This window comes from Lontra canadensis, unplaced genomic scaffold (assembly GCF_010015895.1).
Source record: "Lontra canadensis isolate GAN:19392208 unplaced genomic scaffold, GSC_riverotter_1.0 scaffold10, whole genome shotgun sequence".
Lineage (NCBI taxonomy): Eukaryota > Metazoa > Chordata > Mammalia > Carnivora > Mustelidae > Lontra > Lontra canadensis.
The window spans coordinates 13,369,336-13,396,251 of record NW_022631004.1 but is presented as its reverse complement, the minus strand read 5'-3'; the positions used below and the strand labels follow the sequence as shown (position 1 = coordinate 13,396,251).

At 43.0% G+C, this 26,916-nt stretch overlaps 1 protein-coding gene across 10 annotated transcripts in view; it reads left to right on the top strand.

Moving 5' to 3' along the window:
• Nucleotides 1-26,916, top strand: part of ADRA1A (adrenoceptor alpha 1A) — a 110,359-nt gene that overhangs the window by 81,875 nt on the left and 1,568 nt on the right. For 3 of the 10 annotated variants that reach the window (XR_004382431.1, XM_032855639.1, XM_032855637.1), the window contains exon 2: nt 23,340-23,749. Coding sequence is in view for 8 of the 10 variants with exons in the window: in XM_032855639.1 (XP_032711530.1) it covers nt 23,340-23,749 (410 nt within the window). In the remaining 2 variants the exon portion in view is untranslated. Of the gene's footprint in view, nt 1-23,339; nt 26,543-26,916 lie in introns of those variants that run through there. The other 7 variants (XM_032855641.1, XM_032855638.1, XM_032855644.1 and 4 more) reach the window with 4 other exon arrangements.

The following is a 26,916-nucleotide window of genomic DNA, read 5'->3' as shown; positions in this document are numbered from 1 at the left end:
TTTTGTCTAAGGGCTTTTTAAATGTACATACATATACAAATATGCATGCGCATTCAATATTATTTCATAGATAAAATTTAACGAGTATAGCTGTATTGGGAAGTGCACCTTTAATCAACATAAAATAAGCCTCTTTATACCATGAAATATCTTATGGCTGGAATTCTTTATTTGGTATTAATATTGCTTTCCCAGATTCTTTTTGCCTGGGCTTCTTTGTATGTAGTTCCAAACCAAACCATATTATCCATTTAGTCGTGGAATTTTGTTTTTTATTTCATTTGTATTTTGGTTCCTTCCTAAACTATACATACTTATTTTTTTTAACCCTGAAAGTCTTTGTCTTTTTTTTAATAAAAAATTTTATTTTTTATTCAATTTTTGGTTCTCAGCAAAATAAGAAGAAAATACAGAGATTTTCCATGTACCCCCTGTCCTCACACATGTGCAGTCTCCCCATTAACAACCCCCATAAGTGGTACATTTTTTTTGTAATTGATGAACTGACACTGACACATCAGAATCACCAAAAGCCCATAGTCTACAGTAGGGTTCACTCTTGGTTTCATACATCCTGTAGGGTTTGGACAAATTATGACATGCATCCACCATTACAGTGTCATACAGAAAAGTTTCACTGCCCTAAAATCCTCTGTGTTCCACCTGTTTATCCTTCCCTTCCCCCTAACCCATGGCAACCACGGATCTTTCTACTATCTCCACAGTTTTACCTTTCCCAGAATGTCATATGGCTGGAATCATACAGCATGTAGCCTTCTCAGATGGGCTTCTTTCACTTAGCAATATGCATTCAAGGTTCCTCCATGTAATTTCATGGCTTGATGGTTCATTTCTTTTTAGCAATGAATAATGTTCTGTGCTGGGTGCACAATTTATCCATTCACCCACTGAAGGGCCTCTTGGATGCAGATTTCTTCTACCATCCTGTAGGTTACCTTTTCATTTTGTTGACTGTTTCCTTGCTGTGCAGAAGCTTTTTATCTTGAGGAGGTCCCAATAATTCATTTTTGCTTTTGTTTCCCTTGCCTCCAAAGACATGTCTAGCAAGAAGTTGGCTCCAGCTGAGGTCAAAGAGGTTCCTGCCTGTGTTCTCCTCTAGGATTTTGAAGGATTCCTGTCTCACATTGAGGTCTTTCATGCATTTTGAGTCTATTTTTGTGTATGGTATAAGAAAATAGTTTAGTTTCAGTCTTCTGTGTGTGGTTGTCCAATTTTCCCAACACCGTTTGTTGAAGAGATTTTTTTCCCCCATTGGATATTCTTTCCTGCTTGTCAAAAATTAGTTGATCACAGAGTTGAGGCTCCATTTGTGGGTTCTCTGTTCTGTTCCATTGATCTATGTGTCTGCTTTTGTGCCAGTACCATACTGTCTTGATGACAACAGCTTTGTAATTCAGCTTGAATTCTGGAATTGCGATGCCTCCGGCTTTGGTTTTCAACATTCCTTTCTATTTGGGGTCATTTCTGGTTCATACAAATTTGAGGGTTGTTTGTTCCAGCTCTGAAAAATGTTGATGGTATTTTGATAGGGATTGTACTAAATGTGTAGACTGTTTTGGGCAGCATAGACATTTTAACGATATTTGTTCTTCCAGTCCATGAGCATGGAATGTTTTTCCATTTCTTTGTGTCTTCCTCCATTTCTTTCATAAATGTTCCATAGTTTTCAGAGTACAGATCCTTTGCCTCTCTTGGTTAGGTTTATTCCTTTTTAAACCAAAAACCAAGGTTTATGGTTTTTGGCTCAATTGTAAATGGGTTCAATTTCTTGGTTTCTCTTTCTTCTGCTTCTGTTAGTATATATAAATGCGACTGACTTCTGTGCACTCATTTTATATCCTGCGACTTTGCTGAATTCCTGTATCAGTTCTAGCAATCTTTTGGAGGAAACTTTTGGGTTTTCTTTCTATATTTTTTTAAATTTTTCTTTTGGCTTGAAACAATAGGTATTTATTATTTTACAATTCTGGAGGTCAGAAGTCCAAAGCGCAGGGCACCTTGGTGGCTCAGTTGTTAAGCGTCTGCCTTCAGCTCAGGTCATGATCCCAGGGTCCCGGGATGGAGCTCCACATCAAGTTCCCTGCTCAGCTGGAAGCCTGCTTCTCCCTCTCCCACTCCCCCCTGCTTGTATTCCCTCTCTTGTTGTCTCTCTCTCTGTCAAATAAACAACTAAAATCTTAAAAAAAAAAAAAGTCCAAAGCAGACACCCCAGTTTTATCGAGATAGAACTGCCATATAACATCGTATAAATTTTAGGTGTACAACACCATCTGATGTATGCATATATTGCAAAATGATTGCCATGATAAGATTAACTAACATCCATCACCTCACATAGTTACATTTTTTTTTGTTTATGATTAGAACTTTTTTTTGTTTGTTTTGGTTGTTTGTTTTTTTAATCCTGAAGACAATTTTGAATTTCTTTTTATTATTATTATGCTATGTTAGTTACCATACAGTACCTCATTAGTTTTTGATAGAGTATTCCATGATTCATTATCTGCATATAACACCCTTTACACTCTTCACAGCATGTGCCCTCCTTAATACCTATCGCCGAGCTCACCCATACCCTCACCTTCCTCCCCTCCAAAACCCTCATATTGTTTTCCAGAGTCCATAGTCTCACATGGTTCGTTCTTCCCGATCCCCCTCCTTTAGTTTTTCCTTCTTTCCCCAAATGTCCTCCGTGCTATTCCTTATGTTTCACATATGAGTGAAACCATATTATAATTGTCTTTCTCTGCTTTGACTTATTTCACTCAGCATAATCCCCTCCAGTTCCATCCATGTTGATGCAAATAGTAGGTATTCATTCTTTCTGATGGCTGAGTCATATTCCACTGTGTATATGGACTACATCTTCTTCTGTTGAAGGACATCTCGGCTCCTTCCACAGTTGGCTATGGTGGCTATTGCTGCTATGAACATTGGGGTGCATGTGGCCCTTCTTTTCACTACATCTGTATCTTTGGGGTAAATATCCAGTAGTGTAAATTGTTGGGTCATAGAGTAGCTCTGTTTTTTACTTTTTGAGGAACCTCCATATTGTTTTCCAGAGTGGCTGCACCTAACTTGCATTCCCACCAACAGCGTAAGAGGTCTCCCCTTTTTCCACATCCTCTCCAACACTTGTTTTCTGTCTTGTTAATTTTTGCTATTCTAACTGGTGTAAGGTGGTATCTCAATATGGTTTTGATTTGAATTTCTGTGATGGCTAATGATGATGAACATTTTTTCATGTCTTTTAGCCATTTGTATGTCTTCTTTGGAAAAGTGTCTGTTCATGTCCTCTGCCCATTTTTTGACTTGATTATTTGTTCTTTGGGTGTTGAGTTTGAGTTATAGATCTTGGATACCAGCCCTTTATCTGTAATGTCATTTGCAAATTATCTTCTACCGTACTGTGGGTTGCCACTTAGTTTTGTTGACTGTTTCCTTTGCTATGTGGAAGCTTTTTATCTTGATGAAATTCCAAAAGTTCATTTTTGGTTTTGTTTCCCTGTGTTTGGAGACATGTCTTGCAACAAGTTGCTGTGGCTGATGTCGAAGAGGTTACTGCCTATGTTCTCTAGGATTTTGATGGATTCCTGTCTCACTTTGAGGTCTTTCATCCATTTAGAGTTTATATTTATGTATGGTGTAAGAGAATGGTCAAATTTCATTCTTCTGTACATAGCTGTCCAATTTTCCCAGTACCATTTATTGAAAAGACTCTTTTTTCCATTGGATATTTTTTCCTGATTTGTCAAAGATTCGTTGACCATAGAGTTGAGGGTCCATTTCTAGGCTCTCTACATAGAGAATCGCATCATCTGTGAAGAATGAGAGTTTGACTTCTTCTCTGCTGATATGGATGCCTTTTATTTCTTTGTGTGGTCTGATTGCTGAGGCCAAAATTTCTAGCACTATGTTGACCAGCAGTGGTGAGAGTGAACATCCCTGTCATGTTCCTGACCTTAGAGGAAAAGCTCTCAGTTTTTTCCTCATTAAGGATAATATTTGCTGTGGGTTTTTCATATATGGCTTTTATGATATTGAGGTATGTTCCTTCTATCCCTACACTACAGAGAGTTTTAATCAAGAAAGGCTGCTGTATTTTGTCAAATGCTTTTTCTCCCTCCAATTAGAGGACCATATGGTTCTTTTCCTTCTTTTTATTAATGTATTATATCACATCAATTGATTTGCAGATGTTGAACCAACCTTGGAGTCCATGAATAAATCCCACTTGATCGTGGTGAACAATCCTTTTAATGTCGTGTTGGATCTTATTAGCTAGAATTTTGGTGAGAACTTTTGCATCCATGTTCATCAGGAATATTGGTCTGTAATTCTTCTTTTTGGTGGGGTCTTTGGTTTTGGGATCAAGGTAATGCAGGCTTCATAGAATGAATTTGGAAGTTTTCCTTCCACCTCTGTTTTTTGAAATAGCTTCAGGAGAGTAGATACTAATTCTTCAAAATTTTGGTAAACTTCCACTGGGAGGCCACCAGGCCTTTTCGTAGTGTGCCTTGCATTCAGAGTGATTACATTTCATTGGTGGAAGACAATTTTAAAATGTCTCAGAAAATGACAAAATGACAGGAGTTCATAGGGAATAAATAGGAGTGAAATGAGGTAATATGACAGGGATGTTGATGAGGGAGGTTGGGGAGTTCGGTGAAAGAAGTAATCTTTAAATGTAGACAAGGCCTTTCAGAGGAGGTAGCCTTGGAACTGAGAAAGAGAAAGATCTTGAAATGCGACCCCAAGGGAAGAGCAAACCAAGAAGAGAAACCCAAGCATCAAGACTTTGAGTTTGGGAAATCTTGGCAGTTTGAGAAGTAAAAAGAGGTTTGGCATTGCTATGAAATGTTTTCTTACCAAATGGCAGAAGGCAGGTCTGATAGCCCCCTTGTTGTCCTTGGTAGGGATGTATTTCTTGACTCCTATGAGAAAAAGTCATGTTTTGTATGAGACAGGCTTCCTGGCACGTGCCTTCATTGAGCACCTGCATGGAAAGAGCTAGCACGATGTTTAGCGCATAGCGGGCACTCATCATAATTCACAGTCACCGTCAGCTCCATATTGTTATTATGTTCCCAGTAGTGGTGCAAGAGCAAATAGACATATCTTCTCCAGAGAGTACTAAATGGATCAAAAACAACAACAACAACAACAAAAAAAAAAACTTACAGAACTTTCAACCATATGACCCAGATTCCTTTTTCTAGAAATTTATCTGGAGAAAATCCTCCATAATGTGCTTGCAGATCTATCCCCACGAAAATTTCTTCTGTAGTTATCTATAATGGAAAAAGTGTGGAAAGACCCAAATTTCAAATTAACAAGAGTACATAAATGAATTGTATTATATTCACATGGTGGAATACTTTAGGATGCCATGAAAAATAGTGCTCTGGAGTAAAAATGAAGTAGAAGAATGTTCATGATATACTGAGTGAAGAAAGCCTGGTCACAAAAGCTTGTGCTATACTACTGGGTATTTACCCTAAAGATACAAATGTAGTGATCTGAAGGGGCACATGCACCTGAATGTTTATAGAAGCAAGGTCCACAATAGCCAAACTATGGAAAGAACCTAGATGTCCATCAACAGATGAATGGATAAAGAAGATGTAGTATGTATGTATATATATATATATATATATATATATATATATATATATATACAATGGAATACTACGCAGCCATCAAAAGAAATGAAATCCTGCCATTTGCAATGATGTGGATGGAACTAGAGGGTATTATGCTTAGCAAAATAAGTCAATCAGAGAAGGACAATTATCATATGATCTCCCTGATATGAGGAATTTGAGAGGCAACATGGTGGGTTTGCGGGGTAGGAAAGGAATAAATGAAACAAGATGGGATCGGGAGGGAGACAAACCATAAGAGACTCTAAATCTCATGGAACAAACTGAGGGTTGCGGGGGTAGGGATTATGGAGAGGGTGGCTGGGTTATGGACTTTGGGGAGGGTATGTGCTATGGTGAGTGCTGTGAAATATATAAGCCTGATGATTCACAGAACTGTACCCCTGAGGTTAATAAAGCATTATATGTTAATAAAAAAATAAAAAGCTTGTATTATAAATACAATCCCAGTTATTTAAAATGCGTCCTTATTTATAGACCATAGCATCACACTTGACTTCTGTTTCATGTGTTTGTGTGCATAGGCGTGTATATGGCACCAGGGTCATGGCTGATACAGACCATCCACATTTAGCAGGGATTCATTTTATAGTTGAGAAAACCACAATCTTTTCTTTTTTTTAATTTTTTATTTTTTCAGTGTAATAGTATTCATTATTTTTGCACCACACCCAGTGCTCCATGCAATCCGTGCCCTCTCCAATACCCACCACCTGGATCCCCCAACCTCCCACCCCCCGCCCCTTCAAAACCCTCAGATTGTTTTTCAGAGTCCATAGTCTCTCATGGTTCACCTCCTCTTCCAATTTCCCTCAACTCCCTTCTCCTCTCCATCTCCCCTTGTCCTCCAAGCTACCACAATCTTTTCTTAACTTACTTGCTGTGATCTTTTTCAAACTGTTTTGGTGACAAAACACAAAGAAATGCATTCCAAAAAGAAAGTGACTATACATGTTTATGTTAAGAAGTTTCTTGGAACTTCTTAACCCATTCAGTACTGCTTTCTATTTGGGGTCTAAATCAGGATCTCACTTTGCCTGTGGACATTTAGCGGTAAACACCCGGCACCGCAGGAGAGAAACCAGACTGCAGGGAATGCCCATTCTCAGCAAATTCAGTACTAGGGGGAGCCGAGCAGGATCCGGAGCCAGACAGAGGTGGGTCGGAATCCAGTTGCCCTCCTACTGGCTGACTGTTCTTTGGCAAGTTATGAAACTCCGTAAGTACCATTTCGTCATCTGTAAAACGGGAAGAAACAGTATATACCTCACAGCTGTGATAAGGCAGTAAGGTAATGTACATAATATGAAGCCAGAAACTTGAAAATTCTCAATAGTTTACCTCTGACCCTAGAACCACCACTGTCATCCTAATGGAATTCTGAAGAATTCTTGTAGGTATTATGAGCTCACAAAACCTTAAAAACTTTAAAACCTGCAAAACAAAACAAAATCATGTCTAACTGCTAGGGGCCTTCTCATCTGCAACAGACAAAAAAAAAAAAAAAAACAAAGTGCCTGGTGTGGTAGAAAGGCCAGGTGTGCCTTCAAGAAGCAGGAGTTCCAGAGAGAAACATAGTGTAATAATTACACGGCCCCAGCTTCAGTCTGGGCACAGCCCCACATGGACAAGCACCTGTCATTTGCCTAATTGGATTCAATCAAGTCCAAGAAAATCTTCAAGCGGAAAAAACTACACCTTTTCATTTTGTAGCTAAAATTTTAGCTTTAGTAATATTGGGCCATAGGCTATCCAAGAAATGTGAACATAGGTCTGTTGGTAGACATACTTTTTCCCCAGTACACTGAATAACAGAGTTCTTTCAGGGTACGTGAGGACTCTCAGGGCAGCTGCTCGGAGAAAATGACTGGCTGGCCCTTGTTGAAGGAGATGATTGAGGTTATCAGGAGGCCTCACAGGTGGCCAGAGCCTTAGAGCCAGAACAAGAATTCCACATGCATCTCGATACAAAGAGAGACTCAGATAGTCCGAACATTTGGTTTCTGGCCTTCGAAAGTATCCCTGATGGTGGTTAAAAAGAGATGAGACGAACACTAATGAATGAGCAGGAGATCCTGAAGGATATGGAACTCAAACATATGGAAGAAGGCATAGTTCAAATGGAATGAATGCTTATAACCGGCCTCTGTGCCCACAGGGGTGTGGGATCTGAGGCCCAGACCAGGGATGAAACTTGCTCTCATAAATAGATTTGTAAGTGAGCCGTCAGGGTTTCCTTCCCAGGGAACACAGAGCAACTAAAAGCCTGTGGCAGGAATCGGTATTTTCACACAGCACGACAGATGGTAATGATTTCCATTTGTTCTCCTTCACGTTTCCCTTACTCTCCATGTTCAGGAGCTGCAGATCTCAGTTCTCCTTTTAGGTCCGGACTTTGTCTAGTGTTTTTAAGTGATCGGTCATACCTTCTGACGTAGCCTTACCTGATTGTTTCCCAGGCATATTTTATTAATGGAGTTTTGTCAAAAGGTTCTTTGACAGAATATAATGTTTGTGGTTTTTTCACACAGCCAATCACATCTATCCTGAGCAAACAAAATTTGAATGCTCAAGAATTTGTTTCTGTTTTAATGATTTGAATCATGTATTTCTCTGCTTTCTGAAAAATAGTACATAGAATGTGTGATTAGGTTTCGTAGCCCCTCGGATGATTGGTTTTGTACTGAACTTTGAGTACTCTAACACGGTGCACTATTTTCACTAGTAAAGCACAGACTGACTGTTAGATAACATAATCAGCATGACCTTTGGCAACAAACAAGTCTGGATTTGAATCTGAGCTCAGACTTTTCCCTTAGTTGTGAATTAAACTCCCTAAGCCTCCATTTCTTCATCTGTAAAATGAGGTTGATAATATATTCACATAGGGCTGTACAGGGGAATTAAATGGAATAATGTTTGTGAAATAATTTGCATGATGTCTGGCATGTAGTAAGTGCTCAATGAATGTCTATTCATGAATAGATCTATTTATTAAACACCTACAATGCACCAGGTACAGTGCCTATCCTGATGAAATTTTATACATAGGGAGAGTTACTAAGCAAATTATCACACATGTAATCTTACAAAAACAACCATGACAGGTGCAGTGAGTGAAAAGCCTAGGATGCTTTGGTAGCATTTAACAAGAGAACCTGTCCTAGCCTGTCATCTGGGGTCAGTGGATGGATAGAAGGGGGTCACAGATAGTTTTCCTTGAAGAAGTGGAATTTAGGTAAAAACCTAATGGATGCAGAGGAATTAGCACCACAATGGGGATGGAGATGGAGACAACATTCCATGCAAAGGGAACAGCAAGTGCAAAGACTCGGGCACAGAAGCAGTGCATGAATCAAGAGAAGATCAGAGTGATCAGAGGAGGGAGTCAAGGAAGGTATGCAAGGCAGGACAGAAGAGGGAGGGAGGACCAGATCATTTGGCCTAATGAGCCATGTTATTGATTGTGGATTTCATCCAAGAGCACGGGAAGCATTTGACACAGAGATGTCACTGAACTGGAGTTGCATTTCATAGAGATCATCCTAGAGAAAAGGGAGGACTATGCATGCATGCAGGAAACCAACGAGAAGGACCTTAGAGGTGACAGATGGTGGCAGCTTGAATTAGCCCATGACAGTGGATCTAGAGAGATGTGGAAAGGCTTGGGCAATGTTAGGTGATATCATCTACTGGAGATATAAGAAAGAAAGAATTGGGATTGACTGCCAGGTTTTTGTCATAAACAAGTGAGTGAATGTTAATCATTTATAGAGACAGGGAACATGAGAAGACAAGCAGATTAGGGTGTGTCATTTTCACACATTAATATCAAAATTCCTATAGTTAATCTAAGTAGAAATGTATATATGGCTCATGAGCTCAAAAACCAAGCAAGGACTCAAATTATACACTTGATGTCTAAATGCTAGCTTCAGATATTAATCTTGAAAGTATACTATTTTTTAAGAATTGGTTCTCTGAAAGGTCCTAGATAACTGGGTCTCCTCTTGCAGTTGAAAAATTTAGTGGATTAATAATGGAAAGATTTTTGAAGGGAAGACCAAAGTTATTCATCTCTTCCTCCTGCTCACCAGCTCTGTAACCCTGAGCAAGTGTCATACCCTTTCTGTGTTTTTACATCCTTATCCATTTAGTCCAGATGTCAGCTTGGTTTTTGGTGCCTGGAGGGTTTATAGGAGGTGGTTGTAAATGATTCCAACAACAATTTGGATCAAAATGCATCTGTTGGATCCTGTGTTTTTAATGAATAAAATTGAGGAATTGTTGAGCTATATGTAGACTAGTCCCACTCACAGAAAAAGGTAAGTCATGCTAAGCATATCATTTGTCAGATTCAGTACCATGTCCATATCTTTATATGTGTATTCCTCTTAAAAATGCTTCCAGTGCACCATTTCTTTATTGCCATATTGAAAAGGAAGCAGGCATTCAGAAGAACCAACTTTTCTTTCCCAGTAGTGTTTGCTCGCTTAGGAAGTTCTAAAACTTCAGGGTTTGAATGCACCTCCAAGAATATCATAATAGGATGCTTTATGATGCTTGAATCCCCAGTAAGATACCTCGGGAACTGGTTATCCATCCAATCCTAAGATCCTTCCATTGATAAGACCAACTTCTGGGGCAGCCCAAGTCTGTCTTTCCATAGCTTCTGGTTGTCAGAATTCTAAGCCAGATCCATGTGCTAGCCTCTTAGTTGGTCTCCTTGCACCTAACAGCCTCCCTCTTTGATGATTCCTAGACACATATAAGCCTTATGAAAGAAAAAAAAAAAAAGCTTAGGAAAGTGGAAACCCGCTGGAGCCCCCAGATTCTAATATGTTTCTGTGCCATGCACTTGCTAACACTGATACCTATCTTGGGACATGAGGTGGAGCTAACTTCTAACTCACCAAAATCAAATTGGAATCAACAAAAATAAGGAGCATTATCATTTTCATTTTGACCAACTATGGTAGCATTCTTCTCTTCCCATGAAAATGTGTCTATGAATGAAAGATGAGTTGAAAGCTACAGCCCAGGTAGAAGTCCTGAGACTTGAACACCTGCATGAGGAATGAAGCCAGCTGTGCTGGAGGTGCTCAGGAAGGCCACTGTTGCAGGCAGCACATCCAGAAATGACTGTTGATAGTTATCAGATGTATCCTGAATTAATTACCTGATCTGAGCAAATACTAGGTGGGCATTTCAGAGGGGAATCACAACATTGGGGAGCAACCTTTCCTTAGAAATGCGACTGTTTGGGGTAACAGAACATCACACCCTGTCACAGGGATTGGTTCTTTTCAGGCAGCCTCAAATGCACTTGTCTCCATCTTTGGCTTTTCATCCCCACTGTCTGTGTTTATCTTTCAGGCATCTTTATTCCTGACTCAGGAGGGTTTTTTTTTTTTAATTCAATTTAATGAACATGTAGTGTATTATTAGTTTCAGAGGTAGAATTTAGAGATTCATCAGTTGCATGTAACACCCAGTGCTCATTCCATCAAATGCTCTCCTTCATGCCCATCACCCAGTTACCCCATCCTCCCAGCCACCTCCCCTCCAGCAACCCTCGGTTTATTTCCTAGAGTCAAGAGTCTTTATGGTTTGTCTCCCTCTCTGTTTCCCTGACTCGGGAATTTTGCAAAACTTTCTGAACCCAACTGTCTTCGCTATTACTGGAACAGTTGGCAATTCATGAGTGGCTTCTATGCTCTGGCCTTGGGAAGACGTTTTAATGGGCATGCTATCTTCTGGATGCCATATCATTATTCCTTAGGATTAAACTATGATACATCAACCACTGTGACCCCAAACCACATCCTAGTGAACTAAAGATACTGTGTCACTTAGTTAACAGTTATGCAAATATTCAACTTCTATTGGTTATAGTTTTCTACTTTTCTGTAATACTAACTAGAGTCTTTGGACATTTGGATCACTATCTCTACTAATTAGTTATCCAGCAAAGTGGATTTTCAGTCTCCCAGACCTGTGGATTTAGTAAGTCATAGTACAGAATTTATACTTGATCTTGAATTCAATGAAGAGTCATTGAAATTGATATAATCAAGTTTGTTTTCCTAGAATCTCTCTGGCTACAGTGGGGGCAGTAGATTGGAAGGAGGTAAGACTAGAAGCAGGAAGCTCAGTCAGTGAGCTGATACAAGATCCTAGCAGGAGATGATGGTGGCCTGAACTAGGATGGATGGTGACAAGGACAAGGAAGGTTCAGTAGTCTGGACTGGGAGATTGGATATCATCCTGGAGGTGGGAGACTGAAGGGTTGAGGGTGATGGTGGTTTCTGGTTGGTACAACTTAGGGGAAAGGGTGCCATCTCCTGAGAATGGAGCAGAGAAGAAAAAGTAGGTTCTGTCAGAGATGATTTCAGTTTGGAAACATCAGAAAGGATGTCTGGTAATAGTTGAATATGCAGAATTGGAACAAGGGAGCAGGAGATAGACCAAGATAAAGATCTGACAGTCTTCAAGACAAGGAAGGAAACTGAAGCTGTAGAAATGGATAAGCTTCCCCAATTTCTTTCTTGCCCGCTTGACTATCACTTCTCAGTTGAGATTGCAGGAAGCTGGGCTAAGTTCGGAAACAGTGAGGTTGTCCCCTGTCAGCAAAACTGAGATTTCTCCATATCGCATGTATGCGGAAAGATGGAAGCAAGGGAAGCTCTGTTTTCAAAGATTCAATAATCAAAACAGTGCCATACTCTATTGCCTTTTAAAACTCAGGAGAAATTTTTTCTAGTCCTCTCTGCATTTGAAATTTGGTTTGCCCAGCTGTATTTAGAAGCAGTGTTCAAGCTTCCAAAAAGACAATTTTTATTTTGAAAACAAGCTATTAAGATGCCTTCGCATGCATGTTTTGTCAGTTTGAACATCACCTGTTTTTGATGGAGTTGAGTGAGGCACTCAGCTGGTCTGGTCCTGTTTGAGCCTAGGACTGGGTGAGGTGAGCAGAGGTCCACAGACTCCCTCTGTCCCTGGCTTAACCTAGGCAGGGGAGGGGGATATGCCAGAGCTGGGAGTGGAGATCAAAGTACTACTCCTATTCTACTTCAAACAGAACTAGAGAATATTCCTGGAGGGTGGCCATAGTATGAGGGAACATGCCTCTGGGTGACACTGTGAGAGGACCTGGTGTATCATTTCCAAGTAGAGAATTATCCAGAGAACTCAGATTTGGCATCTCTATGGGCAGTGCAGAACCAGAAGTCCATCTGCCCGCTCACCTGTTTACCTCTGACCAAATAAGGGCCAGCTGACTCACCCATGTCCTTGCTGGCAAGACCCTGGAATGAAACCTGCCTTAACCTTTAAGCACACAGCGAAGGGACGTCCTTCTGAGAAAAGTCCTGCGCTGCCTCCCTGGGTGACCAGTTTTGATTGTTTGTGTCACTGCTCCGGATTTGCGGCATTTGCCCTTGGATTCCCATCCCACAAAGAGGAGAGGCTGCTAAAGATGATCTCATCTTTTTTCTTTTTTTAAGATTTTTACTTATTTGACAAAGAGAGCACAAGGAGGGAGAGGGAGAGGGAGAGAGGGAGAAGCAGGCTCTCCGCCGAGGAGGGAACCCAATGTGGGGCTCGATCCCAGGACCCTGGGATCATGACCTGAGCCAAAGGCAAAGGCTTAACCCACTGAGCCACCCACATGCCCAAGATGATCTCATCTTAATTACAGGCTTCAGCCTTTCCTGTAAGACCCTATAAAATGTTTTTATAAGCACTGGAGTAATAATTTCAGGTAGTACCTGTGACTTAGTTGTAAAAAATTATTTACAGAATGGTTTTGTTTTTATGTAAATATGAGAGCCTCATAGGTCAGGAAGATAAAGTGTTGGAATGTGAGGTAAGACAGCACCTCTTTCCCCATTTACGAGTATGTTTCCAGCTCTAAGTACTTGAAGTGGGAATTTTATTCAAAATGCTATTTTCTTCCATCAACAAATGGCATCCACTGATTCAGTACTGCGAATCATGCTCCTCACTGAGGAGTAAGTGAGGGCTGAGAAGTGCTGTGTGTCCTTGGAGAGGCTAGAACCGTAAGGATGGACTGTGTCATTCATTCAGAAGTGTTTATCGTGGCTCACCATATGCCATACACTGTCATAGGTGTTGAGGATACAGCAGTAAAATGGAAAGACAAAAACTTCTGCCCCTCAGAGAGTTTATATTCAAGAAAAAGGGAGGTGATGAGTACTACAGAGAAAAATGCTAAGGTCCAGAGCTTAGGGGGAATGGAGAGAAAATGAGATAGACCGCCAGGCAGGAAGGGTTCGTGGGTGAGCTGGATTTTGAACACAGCTTTGAAGATCAGCAACCAGAATAGACTCCAGTTAGAATGGGTGCAAGGGAGAGGCTCAGTCACTGAGAGGGGAGCAGGAGAGCGAGGGAGAGAAGCCCATGAGCTGAGGCCATGGTCACCTTGGTGGATTGACAGAGTTACGGCGAACAGTATATCACGGAAGAAAGACAGAATTGGTGTTGGAAATCCACAGTTCCATTTCACGGGCACTTACTGGAAATACTCACAAAACGTGAACTCCAAGAGCAGGAACGTACTCATTTTCCTGACCATTCTATGTCCAGTATCTACAACAGCGCCTACCTCACCGAAGATCCTAAGGGCATCATTTTGTTGAATGTATGAGTAATGAGAGGAGGTTGTGTAAGGCTGGGGAAGCCAAATGATGAAGTGCCTGGACTGACAGGTGATAAGCTTGAATTTTATCTTATCGGCAGCACAAAGATAACTCACAACGTACATCCTGACAGATCTCACCAATATGAGGTTCCCCTCCCTGTATTACTGAGCCCCTTGAAAAGTCTCCCTCCCTTCTAGTTATTTCTGAAAATTTTGTCTCATGCCTTCTAGCACTTTCTTCTCTTTCTGTGCCATCCCCATGGAGATGACCAGGTGACCAGTGTCTGAGCCTCTCGGGCTCTAGATGTGCATGTATGCAGCCCCCATATTACCAAGGGGCATGGGAGCCCTGATTCTGCCAGAAGCTTGAGTGTGCCATGCCCCACAAGGAAGAGCAAACACTGTCCCTGCTCAGCGTAACTCATGTCAGTGGGCCTAGGGGGTTGCATGCGCCCCTGCGTGGGAGTGGTTCATGACCACAGCCCTTGGGTGTCTCCTCTCCATTCCTCTTCCCCTCCAGTTTAGACACGAATCTTCAGGAAGGACATTAGAATGTCCTTCTCAAAACCTTACCCCAAACCTTGGGTGCCCTTCCTTCCAGTCTGCCCTCTTCCCTTTTGGCCATTCCCCCTGCCTCCCCACCCCGGGCTTAACCATCCCACCTGACATATGCCTGATGTTCACTTTGGACTGTTTCAGTTTTCCTAGAGGTGAAAGCTTTTATAGGGAGCAAGGGGTGGTAACCATGACCTGGTGCAAACCTTTCATTTCACAGATATGGAGACTGAGGCTCAGAAGGGGCAGTTGACTCACACAGCTTGAAAGGACGATCCATGCCTTCTTGGTCCTCCATCCTGAACTCCCTTGATTTCTGAGGGGGAAAGGGGCACCATCCTGACAAGGCTGCGGGGTGATGAGTCAGGCACTCTTGGCTCAGCACTGAGTGAGGCCGGAAGTGAAGAGACCCTCCATGTTCCACTGCCACAATGCAGGGGTGCAGGGTTGGCTGTGGGAGAGGTGGGGGAAGGCAAGGCTTAAAAAGGTGTTTCGAAGGAAAACACCAGTGAGGCTTAGTGACTGGTTGGAATTTAAGACAAAGAGGAGGAGGAGTCAAATATGCACACTCCTTTCCAGGACTGAGCCAACCCCTGGGCTTGCCTTACAGTGAGAACACCAGTCTGCCCCTTCCCCCCTCCCACTTCTCCCCGCCCCCCACAAGCCCCATAGAGCTTTATTGCACACTCTAGAGGATGAGGTGATCAAAGAAAACATGGTAAAGGAGAAAACTTGAGGGCGGGGTGGCAGGTAGATGAAATGAGCAAAGGGATCAAAAGGTTCACACTTAGAGTTCTAAAACAAATAAGTCACAGGATAAATGTATAGTATGGGAACTACAGCTAACACTGTGTTGCATACTTGAAAGGTGCTAAGAGAGTAAATCTGCAAAGTTCTCATCACAAGAAAAAAATTTTCAAAAGCTTGCAGAACGTGATATGTAGCACAAAGGAAAGAAGCCACGCTCGCTTGAGGACTGCTCTTCTTTAGACCAGGTGGCTGGAGACAGTTCTTGCGTGGAGATGATAAGATGTTTCAAATGGGAGACTCATGGAAAGGTGATGACCTTGATGAAAGTGGCAATGTTTGGAAAATGGTCTAGTTTATGAAAGGAGAGCATTTTTAAGGAAACAACCTGTAGAAGAACATGATGGCTTAATTGCTGGCATTTTCCCAAATCAAGTTGGGATTTTCCCAAATCAAGTAAAGCAGCGGGGGGGTGGAGGGGCAGCAGGGTACAGGGGGAGAAGGGGAGGAGGAATCTTGCTGTCTTTTGAAAGCATTTGAATTATTAATTCATTTCAAAAGGAAACACACCACACAGGGTTCGCTTGAGGGAAATGTGCAGGGGTTCTAGCCCAGCTGGGCAGGAGTTCTTTTCCCCCCAGCTTATGGAGAACTGGGGCTGCACACCCGTGTTCTGGGAAACCCTCTGAAAGAAGGAATCCTAGCTGGGGCTTTGATAACTGGTGAGAAAAACCCTTTGTAGAGCTTCACTTTGAGCAGCCTGGACTCTTCTGGAGTAAAATCCCTAATTTCTGCAGAGCCATGTCGGCTAGCCAGAAGGGTCCCATTAAAGAGTGTGTCCCGCTTGCAGAACTGTGAGGTATGAGAGAATGTTCCCTCCATGTGACCTCTTTCTTGCCTGGGTCAGAGGAAGCAGTGGTTCTTGACACTGGAAGACATAGACCTGTAACCCCAGTCCCTGGAAAAAGGGAAAAGGGGCAGCACTCTCATCCGCACTGGGCGGTCCCCGTAGTGCCCCAGGTGTGTTCTGTTTGGTTCTGTGTACCTAGCACACAGCGTGCACCTTTCACCCTACTCACTGCACCCTCGAACACCTCCAGGCTTCCTCCCCTTGACCACTAGCCCAACTCCCTGCCGGAAAGTTCAGAAAAGACTCAACCTGTTAACTCTCTGAAAGGAGCAACCTCATTACTTCCCTAACAGGCACAAGACCAGAATTACACCATTTCAAGCCTCAGTTAAATAGAAGAAAAGAGCAGGTCCTTCTAAAGACGTGTGGAAATAACAGCCCCTTGCTCCGTCTGTAAGCTTGATGCTGTCAAGATAGATGCACTCAGTGAGGTGTGCCAGCCAGGTGAACAGCTTCTTCTCAGGAGCGGGGAGCCAGGCTTAGCCAACTGCTATGCCCCCAAGATCACAGTGGGAAGCCAACGGAAGCTGGAGTCTTCTTCTCAGGAAAATGGATCTCTGCGTGTACATGGACTTGTATTTCATTTCATGGGAAGTCTTTCTGCAAGTGTTCAGTTGAGAGCCTAGGGTTCTAGCTCATGGCTAGTCTGGACGGAATTCTTCGATATTCCTGCCCGTGATTTCAGGTGGAGAACCTGAAAACTCTTGTCTGGCTGAGAACCCCCCAAGAGTGGCCCCTGGATGAACCTCAGGAGGGCTCGGGGATGTCACTCAGACATGGCCAAACTGGGAGCCCAGAAATTTGGTCCCGCACTTATCTTTCAATTCCAACAGCTCTTCTTGGGGAAAGTTGTGTTCAGTGGGCCAGAGTTTTCTTCTTGGCAATAAGATGCCCACTGATCTGGCCTGAATATTGCTTGGCACTGGAACTCCTTGGCCTGGGGTGCTGGCCGCCTCTTTGTTCAACAGCTTGTGTCTCTCCTCTGTTCACTGGATGCATTACAGTCACATTAGACCTGGTACCACACACAGAGAGAGACCATGGGGTGGACGGGAAGAAACAATGCAGGGTCATTTGCTCCCATTGTCACATAACATTAGCTTCTCTTTTGGAGTCCACATCTCTTAATTGGAGTCATTTAAACTTCAGTTTTCAGAATGTGATACCCTGCAGGGGGGTGCTGTTCCTGGGTCTTTTTTCCAGGGTCTGAACACTACATTACGACTTTTTAAGTGCTGTCGTTATCGATGGTGCCACTCTCCTCCCCTTTGATTCTCATGATCTCTGAAAATCCTGTCATCATCCTATGATAGCAGCTGCACAGAACGGCCATCAACGCTTTCTGGGCCACAGCGGGGGTGGCTAAATGGCACACGAGATCAGGAGCGGAAATAGGTGAAGCCACGCGGAGCCCGGGTCGAGGCCTGGCTGGACCACAAATGAACCGGCTGATTTTGTGGAAACCGTTCTCCTCCTGGGTCTCACTGTCTTCATCTTTAAGGAGGGACAGCGGGGCTGCCTAGGCACTAACTTTCTGCCACTTTCCACGTTCCAGCATTCTGTGACTCTGGCTAATTCAGGCTTATCATAACCTGGTGTCTCTTGAAGTTGTCATTAAGATGTGAAGTTTGCAGGGGGGTGAAATGAAGTAGTAGAGGCTGGAAAGCTAGAGCCAAGAACGTGGACTCCTAGCCTTCTGCTTCCATAGCAAGGTATCCCAATTCTGAGAGAGCTGGACTGAAGAAGAACTTTCTCATGACCAGTGCTGGGTTAGAATTTGAGAACTCCATTAGGATCCTCCTTGCCTTTTAGAGTGAACTGAAACCCTGGGGGAGAAAACTCAGGAGACCAACACGGGCAGAAAAACTGGTGTTCTCTTGTGTTGGGGGCATTGAGAGAACACACTGCAGTCACTCGGTGGCTAAAATGTGACTGTAGGTGGCCAAGCTTTTACTTGAGTGGCTCCTGGTGTCCCCCCATCATAAACCTACAGATGAGCCCTGGGTCAGAAATGAAAGGTCATGTGTTTCCAATGGAGAGGACATGAAGTGATTAGACATAAGGGGCATTTGAAACCATCAGTTTCAATTTCCCCTCGAAATCTAGAGGCCTCGACAGTGGAGGTGAGGGTTCTAAACCCCCAAAGATAAAGGCGTGGATGGCGTTCAAGGATAGACTCATGTTGTTCTCGCCATATCTGGCCAAGTTTTAGTTCACCAAGATGTTTTGGAGGGTCCTGAAAAAAAAAAAAAAAAAAAAACCCAGAAATTCTGCAGCAGACCAAGTGGTAGAAGGAAACTCAGTGAAGAGATGAGTCCCTAGGGGCTTGGGATTTTTCAAAGCCCAAGAATTTAACCAGACAGATTCACAGGCAGCGGATGACATGACCTGCAGGCTAAGGGGTTCAGAGAATTAAGCTGAGGGCCATTTGCTCCTTTTGAAGCAGAGTCTGGGCGGGGAGCCGGAGGTGTGGGAGAGCACAGCTGGCCTATGGTGACAAGAGAAATAGGAGCCTCTATGCTCCTGCGGTTCATTCAGAAGTCTGGCTCTCCCTATGAACATGATGAGAACAACAATGGGCGTTTGATACCAGGTAATGCAGCAAGGAAGAAGAGGTAGTGAAGCACCATCACAGAGAAAACCAGAGGACGGAACAGAAACTAGGCAGAGAAAGAGAAAGGGAAAACACACACACACACACACACACACACACACACACACACAGAGAGAGAAAAAGAAGGAAGGCACCAGCAGGCAGAGAAATGAGGGCTACAGCTGTCAGGCAGAAAAGAAAGCCAGGCCACATCTTTGGGAAGCAGAGTTAGGGGTTGGCCACTCACTCAGCAGTAACTGGGAGGAGCCTCTGAGATGCTGACATTGTGCTGGGTTCTAGAGCTCTGCCAGTGAGCAACACGGATGCCGTGCAGGCTCAGAGGGGGTTTACGGCCCAGTGACCGGCTCAGAGGCGCCATCCTGGAACAGGTGGGTTCCACGCCGGCACTCCATGCCAGGGTTGGTAGAAAGCAGGAGGAAGCATGATTCAGTAGCCCTTCCATCCTAAAAAGCATCATTGTCGTCAAGTAGAAAGGGATCTGAGAAGAAATTGAAGCCGGGATAGAAACAGTGGGGAATGTCAAGAAGACAGTGCCTGAGGGGGAAGGTTTAGACAGAGAAGGAGATGGAGGGATGAGGGAACCTTGCTGGGGACCAGACAGCAGCAACTCTTTTCCAAGCCAGATTCCACTCCATCTCTCCGTCCTAGGGGAGGAAAAATGAAAGACAAAAAAGACATCGAAGGATATGAATAAGGAGGGAAATGGCCCATGCTGACTTTCTCACCTTTTTGGAAAGTTCCTGAAAGACGCACCATTGCGACTGCCTCTCTTGTATCTGCCAGCAGCTGCTAAAAGGGACTCCCCCTGCCCCCAGGGAGGATGAACATGCCAGAAGGAGAAATGGATCCCATGACCTGCCCCTATGGGATGGTCATATTGGGAATGGGCAGATTATGCTAGGTTTTGACACATGTAGGCACTGTCACACCCTTAATGGTATAAATTAAAAGGGAGTCATTTTATGCGAAGGCCTGTGGTCCAGAAGTATCTCTCGATTAGTCTGAAAAGTCAACATCTAGAGATTTGCTTGGATTATCTGAGACAATATCCCTGGAACATTAAAGCTGGAGATCGTCTGACATTTCAATCTTGGTGTAAATTCATTTTAACCATCTCCCTATCTCCCCCTATACCCTAGCTGCAGGGAGGAGACGGTGTTTTGAGCACACAGACTGAGAAACTGGTATTCACCTCTTAAACTGTGGACACAGCAGGAAGGCCAGTATAGAGAAACCCTAGAGCCCGGCTCTGGGTCAGCCAGACCTGAAATTTGAGGGGGCTCAAGGGAGGGAAGAGATTTCTTGAGATTCATGAATGCAAAACTGGGCTCTGCGAGGACAGTGTCCTTGAAAACATTGTGGGAAATTCCAGGGTTCCCAAATCACTTTCTTAGCACTCGCATTCAGAATTCATACTCATATATTTTTTTCTTTTTTATTGCAATTCTTCAAATAAGAGAAATACACTCCCTTGCCTACCTGATTTACAGAATGGTGACATCCACAGACGAGGTGTGCCTGGCTCATATATCTTCGCTAAGCCCAGGCCAAGGCATGCCTTCGTGAAGCAGGGTCCCTTAATTGTGTCACTGTCACTATTAGAAAGAAATAGTGGACAATATATAGGCGTCATAATATAATTTTTTTTTCTAGAACTGACTATAATCACACAAAGCTACCAGTCACGTTGGCACTTTTTCCACCTCTCAAACAAAGTTTGAGAAAGCATCTTTCCATTTTCACTTTTGCCAACTGTGTACTTCATCACTCCCTGTACACCACCTTCCTTCTCAAGAGATTTGTTATTCTGGTATAGTTTGGTACTTCTTGAGGAAACGTAGATCCTAAAGTCATGCTGGCCAGTTTCACATCCCAGCTCTACCAATTATTAATTATCTGCCTGAGTGACCTGACCTGAGTTATTCAACCCCATGAAATCACAGTTTCTTCCTTCCTAAAATAGAGATATTGAGAAGAATCCCAAAATTCTCAGTGTTACTAATGGTGATTAAATTGTATTTAAAGCATTTACCACAAACCAGGCACTCAACACAAAGTCAATTCCATTAAAATTACAGGAAAACATTAAATGATTTGGAGTTAAAAGAATATCACTTTCTCACATAACAGCAATCATCTATATGTGTGTCCATATTTTAGAGGCAATAAATGCTCCCAGCCACCACTGTACCATTTTGTCTTATTTGTTTCTGTAATATTTAAGTTCAATTTCACTTGTATTTGGAGACCCCCTGCTGAGTTTCAGGGCAATGTTCACAAGAGTGGATCTTAAGCACCCCCAACAGCTTGTCATGACTCTGATGGGTCTGTCGAGCAGAGAGAAAAAGATGTGAAATCAAGACCTTAGGTTGATGCAAAAGAAAAGAGTGGTCCAGAGACTAAAGAACACTGTGAGTTCTGTATGCCTTTACCCATCACCATGACAATAATTATCCCTCACTGTAGCAATCAAGTTTGTGACAGCCTTTTCAGTCATTGTTTTTTTCAGTTTGAAACCTCAGTAATGATAATTCCTAAAATTGCTCATGCTTTAAGTTTCCATTGTTTTGTCAGTTTAATCCTTTCTTTGATAATTTAATCTGTTATATATAAATTATTATAAATTTAACGTAACTGTGACTTTCCTCTGCTTATCTGTTTGTTGACTGTAGTAAGCACTGAGAATGTTCTAGAATAATTTTTTAAATTTTATTTTAATTACTTTTAGTACACATTCTAGGTATTCATTGTAAACATTGTAATCTTAACGCACCATAAGTAGATGCATATTTTTTTAATTAACTTATTTATTTGAGAGAGAGAGTTGGTGGAGGGGGAAAGGCAGAGGAAGAGGGAGAGAATCCTCAAGCAGACTCCCCACTGAGCATGGAGCTCAACTTGAAGCTCAGTCCCAGGACCCTGAGATCATGACCGGAACAGAAACCAAGAGTTGGCCACTTAATCAACTGAGCCACCCAGGTGCCCCCCCTTCTTTTTTTTAAGTAAGCTTTTCACTTAACCTGGGCCTTGAGCTTGTGACCTGAGATCAGGAGTCATATGCTCTGCCTGCTGAGGCAGCTGGGCACCCCATGAATCATTTATTCTTGAAATGTCAGTCTCTTGCATAGATAATTGAGGATGCGGATATAAAAATACATGTTTGGGAGGGTGAAATACAATTACGTTCTATGTTGGTGGTACATATTTTTGAATTGAATATTGAAAAGCATTTCTTGGGGCACCTAGATGGCTCTGTGGGTTAAAGCCTCTGCCTTCAGTTCAGGTCATGATCCCAGGGCCTGGGATCAAGCCCCGAGTCGGGCTCTCTGCTCAGCAGGGAGCCTGCTTCCCCCTCTCTCTCCACCTTCTGCTCTGCCTGCTTGTGATCTCTCTCTCTCTCTCTGTCAAATAAATAAATAAAATCTTTAAAAAATAAAAATAAAAAAATTACAATTCCCATGTGCGGCAGAGAAGAGATTCATAACTTAGGCTGTGTCTATGTAACCCCACATCAAAGGACAACAAATTTTTAGGTAACCCCATTTTAATGTCGCTTATTTAATGGATTCCAACTGGTTTCTATTTGTTTATTTTTTCAAGATTTTATTTTTATTTATTTATTTTAGAGAGAGAGAGACAAAGATAGCAACAGAGAGCATGAGTGAGAAGAGTGAGCACGAGCGGGGAGGAGAGGAAGAAACAGGCTCCCCACCGAGCAGGGAGCCCAATGTGGGGCTCTCTCCCAAGACCCTGGGATCATGACCTGAGCGAAAGACAAATGCTTAACTAACTGAGCCACCCATGCAACCCCCCCAACTTGTTTTTAAATGCAGTCAAAACAACTCACATATGCACACTCAGCCTTCATTTTTTTATTATTTAAAGCTTCATCGCAGCAATCAAGCGATGTCGATGAGAACTGGTACAAACCTATCCAGTGGGTCTGGCTCCCATATTAGATATTGCACGTGTGAACCAGGTGAGAAGGGCTTCGGAGGACAGTCCACACGGGCTATCCAGTTAGATGTGAGAAACGCAGATGCACTCAGAATCACAGGAGACATCTGAGAGATGTAAAAATATGTGTGTCAGTTTGTTTGCTTGTTTTCCTAGCCAGTTGGCCTGTTGGCTCACAAATAATATGTCCAACTCTGTGTTTTCTTCCAGGGTCTTTCTTCCCTGATTTCAAGCCCTCGGAAACCGTTTTTAAAATAGCATTTTGGCTCGGATACCTAAACAGCTGCATCAACCCCATTATATACCCGTGCTCCAGTCAGGAGTTTAAAAAGGCCTTCCAGAATGTCTTGAGAATCCAATGTCTCCGCCGAAAGCAGTCTTCGAAACACACCCTGGGCTATACCCTGCACCCACCCAGCCACGCCCTCGAGGGGCAACACAAGGACCTGGTTCGCATCCCAGTGGGATCTGGAGAGACCTTCTATAAGATCTCCAAGACGGATGGGGTCTGTGAATGGAAATTTTTCTCTTCGATGCCCCGTGAATCTGCCAGGATTACAGTGTCCAAAGACCAGTCAGCCTGCACCACAGCCCGGGTGAGAAGTAAAAGCTTTCTGCAGGTGTGCTGCTGTGCAGGGCCCTCCACCCACAACGGTGGAGAGACCCACCAAGTTCCAACCATTAAGATCCACACCATCTCCCTCAGTGAAAATGGGGAGGAAGTCTAGAGGACAGGAAAGGTCAGAAAAGAGGAAGGGGTTGCGGGGGGAGGGGATGATCTCAGGCACACACCCCACTTCCTACTTGGAAGTCCAGTTCACTCTTCTTGGATGAGGAGACAGGACCAGGAAACTGGGGACCAGCTGGGAATGGGGTGGGGGAAGAGACCCGACTCTGGGGCAGGGGATAGGGCTCAGGGAAGGAGGAGGATGTCACACGACCATCCGGCTCCAAATGACGAAAAACAGCATTTCCTTGAGGCTAGTGCTCTCGCGGTCATCCTCCGAGGCCGCTTTCCACGTCTGGCCCTCGCAACGAAAAACACCATGGGAAACAGAATGTCATACACAATCCAAAAGACTATAAATATAAGGTTATGATTTCATCATGAATATTTTGAGCACACACTCTAAGTTTGGAGCTATTTCTTGATGGAGTGAGGGGATTTTATTTTCAGGCTAAACTTAATGACAGCCACGGTGGATATTTATGAGGAGAGGGCCTGGAGAGGAAGAGCCTTAAGACGGTGGCCACTATCCAGGCACGTTATTTTTAGAGCACGTTTTAAACTCCACCATTTCTGACCATATCCAGTTTCTTCACTTGGGTGCAACTCAACAGTGAGATCTACCTTTTGCTGCAATTTCACTGGCTACTGCGCCCGAGTCCCTAAAGAGGAGGGTGAGGGGTGCTTGTGAAGCCTCGGGACTAGCGGAGGCACATTGGTTATGCTTAGGTCTAGACGGTTGGGGGAAAAGATGGCTTTTCCTGATGGGAGATGCTAGAGGTGAAGGTCAGTGTTTTCAACTTTACTTCTACAGAAAAAATAGATTCCTGTAAGCGGCTCCAAGATCAAATCAAAGAAGGCTTCTTGTGAAACATATTTAAAGATCAAGGGTTTGGGGCAGGTGTTAATTTCATGCTAAGAGGCTGCAAACTTCGGGCACAGCAGCTTCGATGTGGCCTAGAAAGGCTTTTCTTGGCAAATCGCTTACCTTTTCTAGAACACCGTTATGAAAATCCAGAGCTTATCATATTTTGGAAGGCGCATCTAGACTTCGTTTTTCCTCCACGGCTTCGCTACTGCATGAGGAGTGAGGTTCAAGGTCCCGAATGCACAGGTAGCCAATGGCGGAATGAGCCTTAGGATCCAGGTGTATCCTTCCTGCACTCGGAAAGATACACAAGCTTAGCTTGGGAGAATACCGACTGGTCACCAGAAAACCATCTAAAGCCGGAATTTGCGAATAGTTTTCGACAGAAGCCCCTGTATTCTGGCGAAAGATCCAGGAGCCCGTTCATTTCATCTGTTCCCACTTTCTGTGGGAACTTGGGGAACGTGCTACTTTTGCTTTCTGTATAGCAAATTCTGGTCAACCTTAAAATATAACTCCATATATGACTAAGGAGGAGGATTATCTGTAAAAAATGAAAATATTTTTCATATTCTGCAATAAGAATTTAAAATAAGATTTGTGGTTTGGCATAATTCCTGGCCAGAAACACTGGTCTAAACCTAATGACTGACCATTTCTCTAGCCTCTTCCCCCTGTTTGAGTAATTTCCTGTTAGAATTTTAAAGTAGATCGCAGCCCCTATTTAGCTTTCACAGCCAAGGTTAGGGGCCCATTATCTTGTCTTCTTCCCATGCATCAAAATGAAAATTTCTGCAAGTGCTTCTTGAAGGCTAATATCTTTTTGCACACTGCTTTGGGGGTGGGAAGGGGGGTTGTTTGCATGTGAATTTGAGGCTGTTGTTGGTCCTGCTTGGCCATTGAATATTTTCCTTTTTCAGCCCTTTCTGGAGAATGTCTTCTCGCTGACCAGACAGGCGCTGTGACTTGTGCTTATAACTTTGATTCTGGCATTAGATATTGGCTGGGTTTTTGGACTCTTCTGCTCTGTCTGCATGTCCCAGAACAGCTCTACGAGATGTGGGTGTCCTATTATGGACGTAAGCATCAGGGAAGGACTCTCTTGTCTTCTGCCTTGAGAGGAAAGATAAGTTTCATTGTGGAGAAGAGTTTCTTTCAGGATCTGAATTTTAATAACCCCTTTTGTCAGGCTTCCCTTTACAGGAAGGGCATCCCCGTGAAAAGAATGGTAATAGTTTTGCTTCCATAGAATATGGCTCCCTTGAAACACATTCCCAGACAAATTTAAATTTTAGATTTTAGAAAGTTAAGGATTACCAAAGAGCTAGGATTGATGCCACTTCTAATCCAAACAAACAGCTAAAAATCTTTTGGTCGTCAGATAAAAGCCATGACAATTTTATTCATGTAAGACTGTCCATAAATAATTATCTGCTATACTATTCACCAACCCCACTCCCTCCAGGGAGGCAAACTTTAACATTTGTTTCCTTTCCCATAATGTGATATTAGGTACAAACACACCAATTTTTGCAAGAAATTGATAATGTCACCCAAGACTTCATCAAAGTGGGATAAACAATACTTGAGCTATTTTTTACTCATCCACAAAAATCTCTGTACCTTTGAGCATGCCAAAAACTCTCTAAAATTGTCACAGTTAAACAAATGATTGTCATATTTATACTCACATGTTTACTGCTTCTATTTGGAGTTTGAAGAATTTACCCAGAGCAACAGTGGTCCAAATGTTTTCTCTAATGTGTTATAAAAAGCAGTTGCTTTGAGACTGTCGAAACATCGCAAAAAAAAAAAAAATCAACTTGACATTGTGGGATAGGCAAAACTTGAGTTTCTTCTGCAGTTCGAATCGCACGCATTCAGAGAGACCTTGAAGGGCTCTACTTAAACATTGCCCCAAGCTACTGCCGGGATTTCAGGAAAGTGTTTTGCTTGTCGCTTTTCTTTCACTTGACTTTACTCCTGTCTTGTCCAAAACTGTTCTGCCTGTCACCACTTGGTGTACGCCAACACTCTCTAAAACATGAAGGCTTCAGACTCTCACTGCTTACCTGGGTTTGTCCAGCCATGGTGGACAAGTGATATTTGGTTAAATAAATCCATTTGGAAGGCTTTTGTTTAGGTTCTTCTGTGTGCATTGGCAGGGCGTTTTATACCCCATTAGCTCTAAG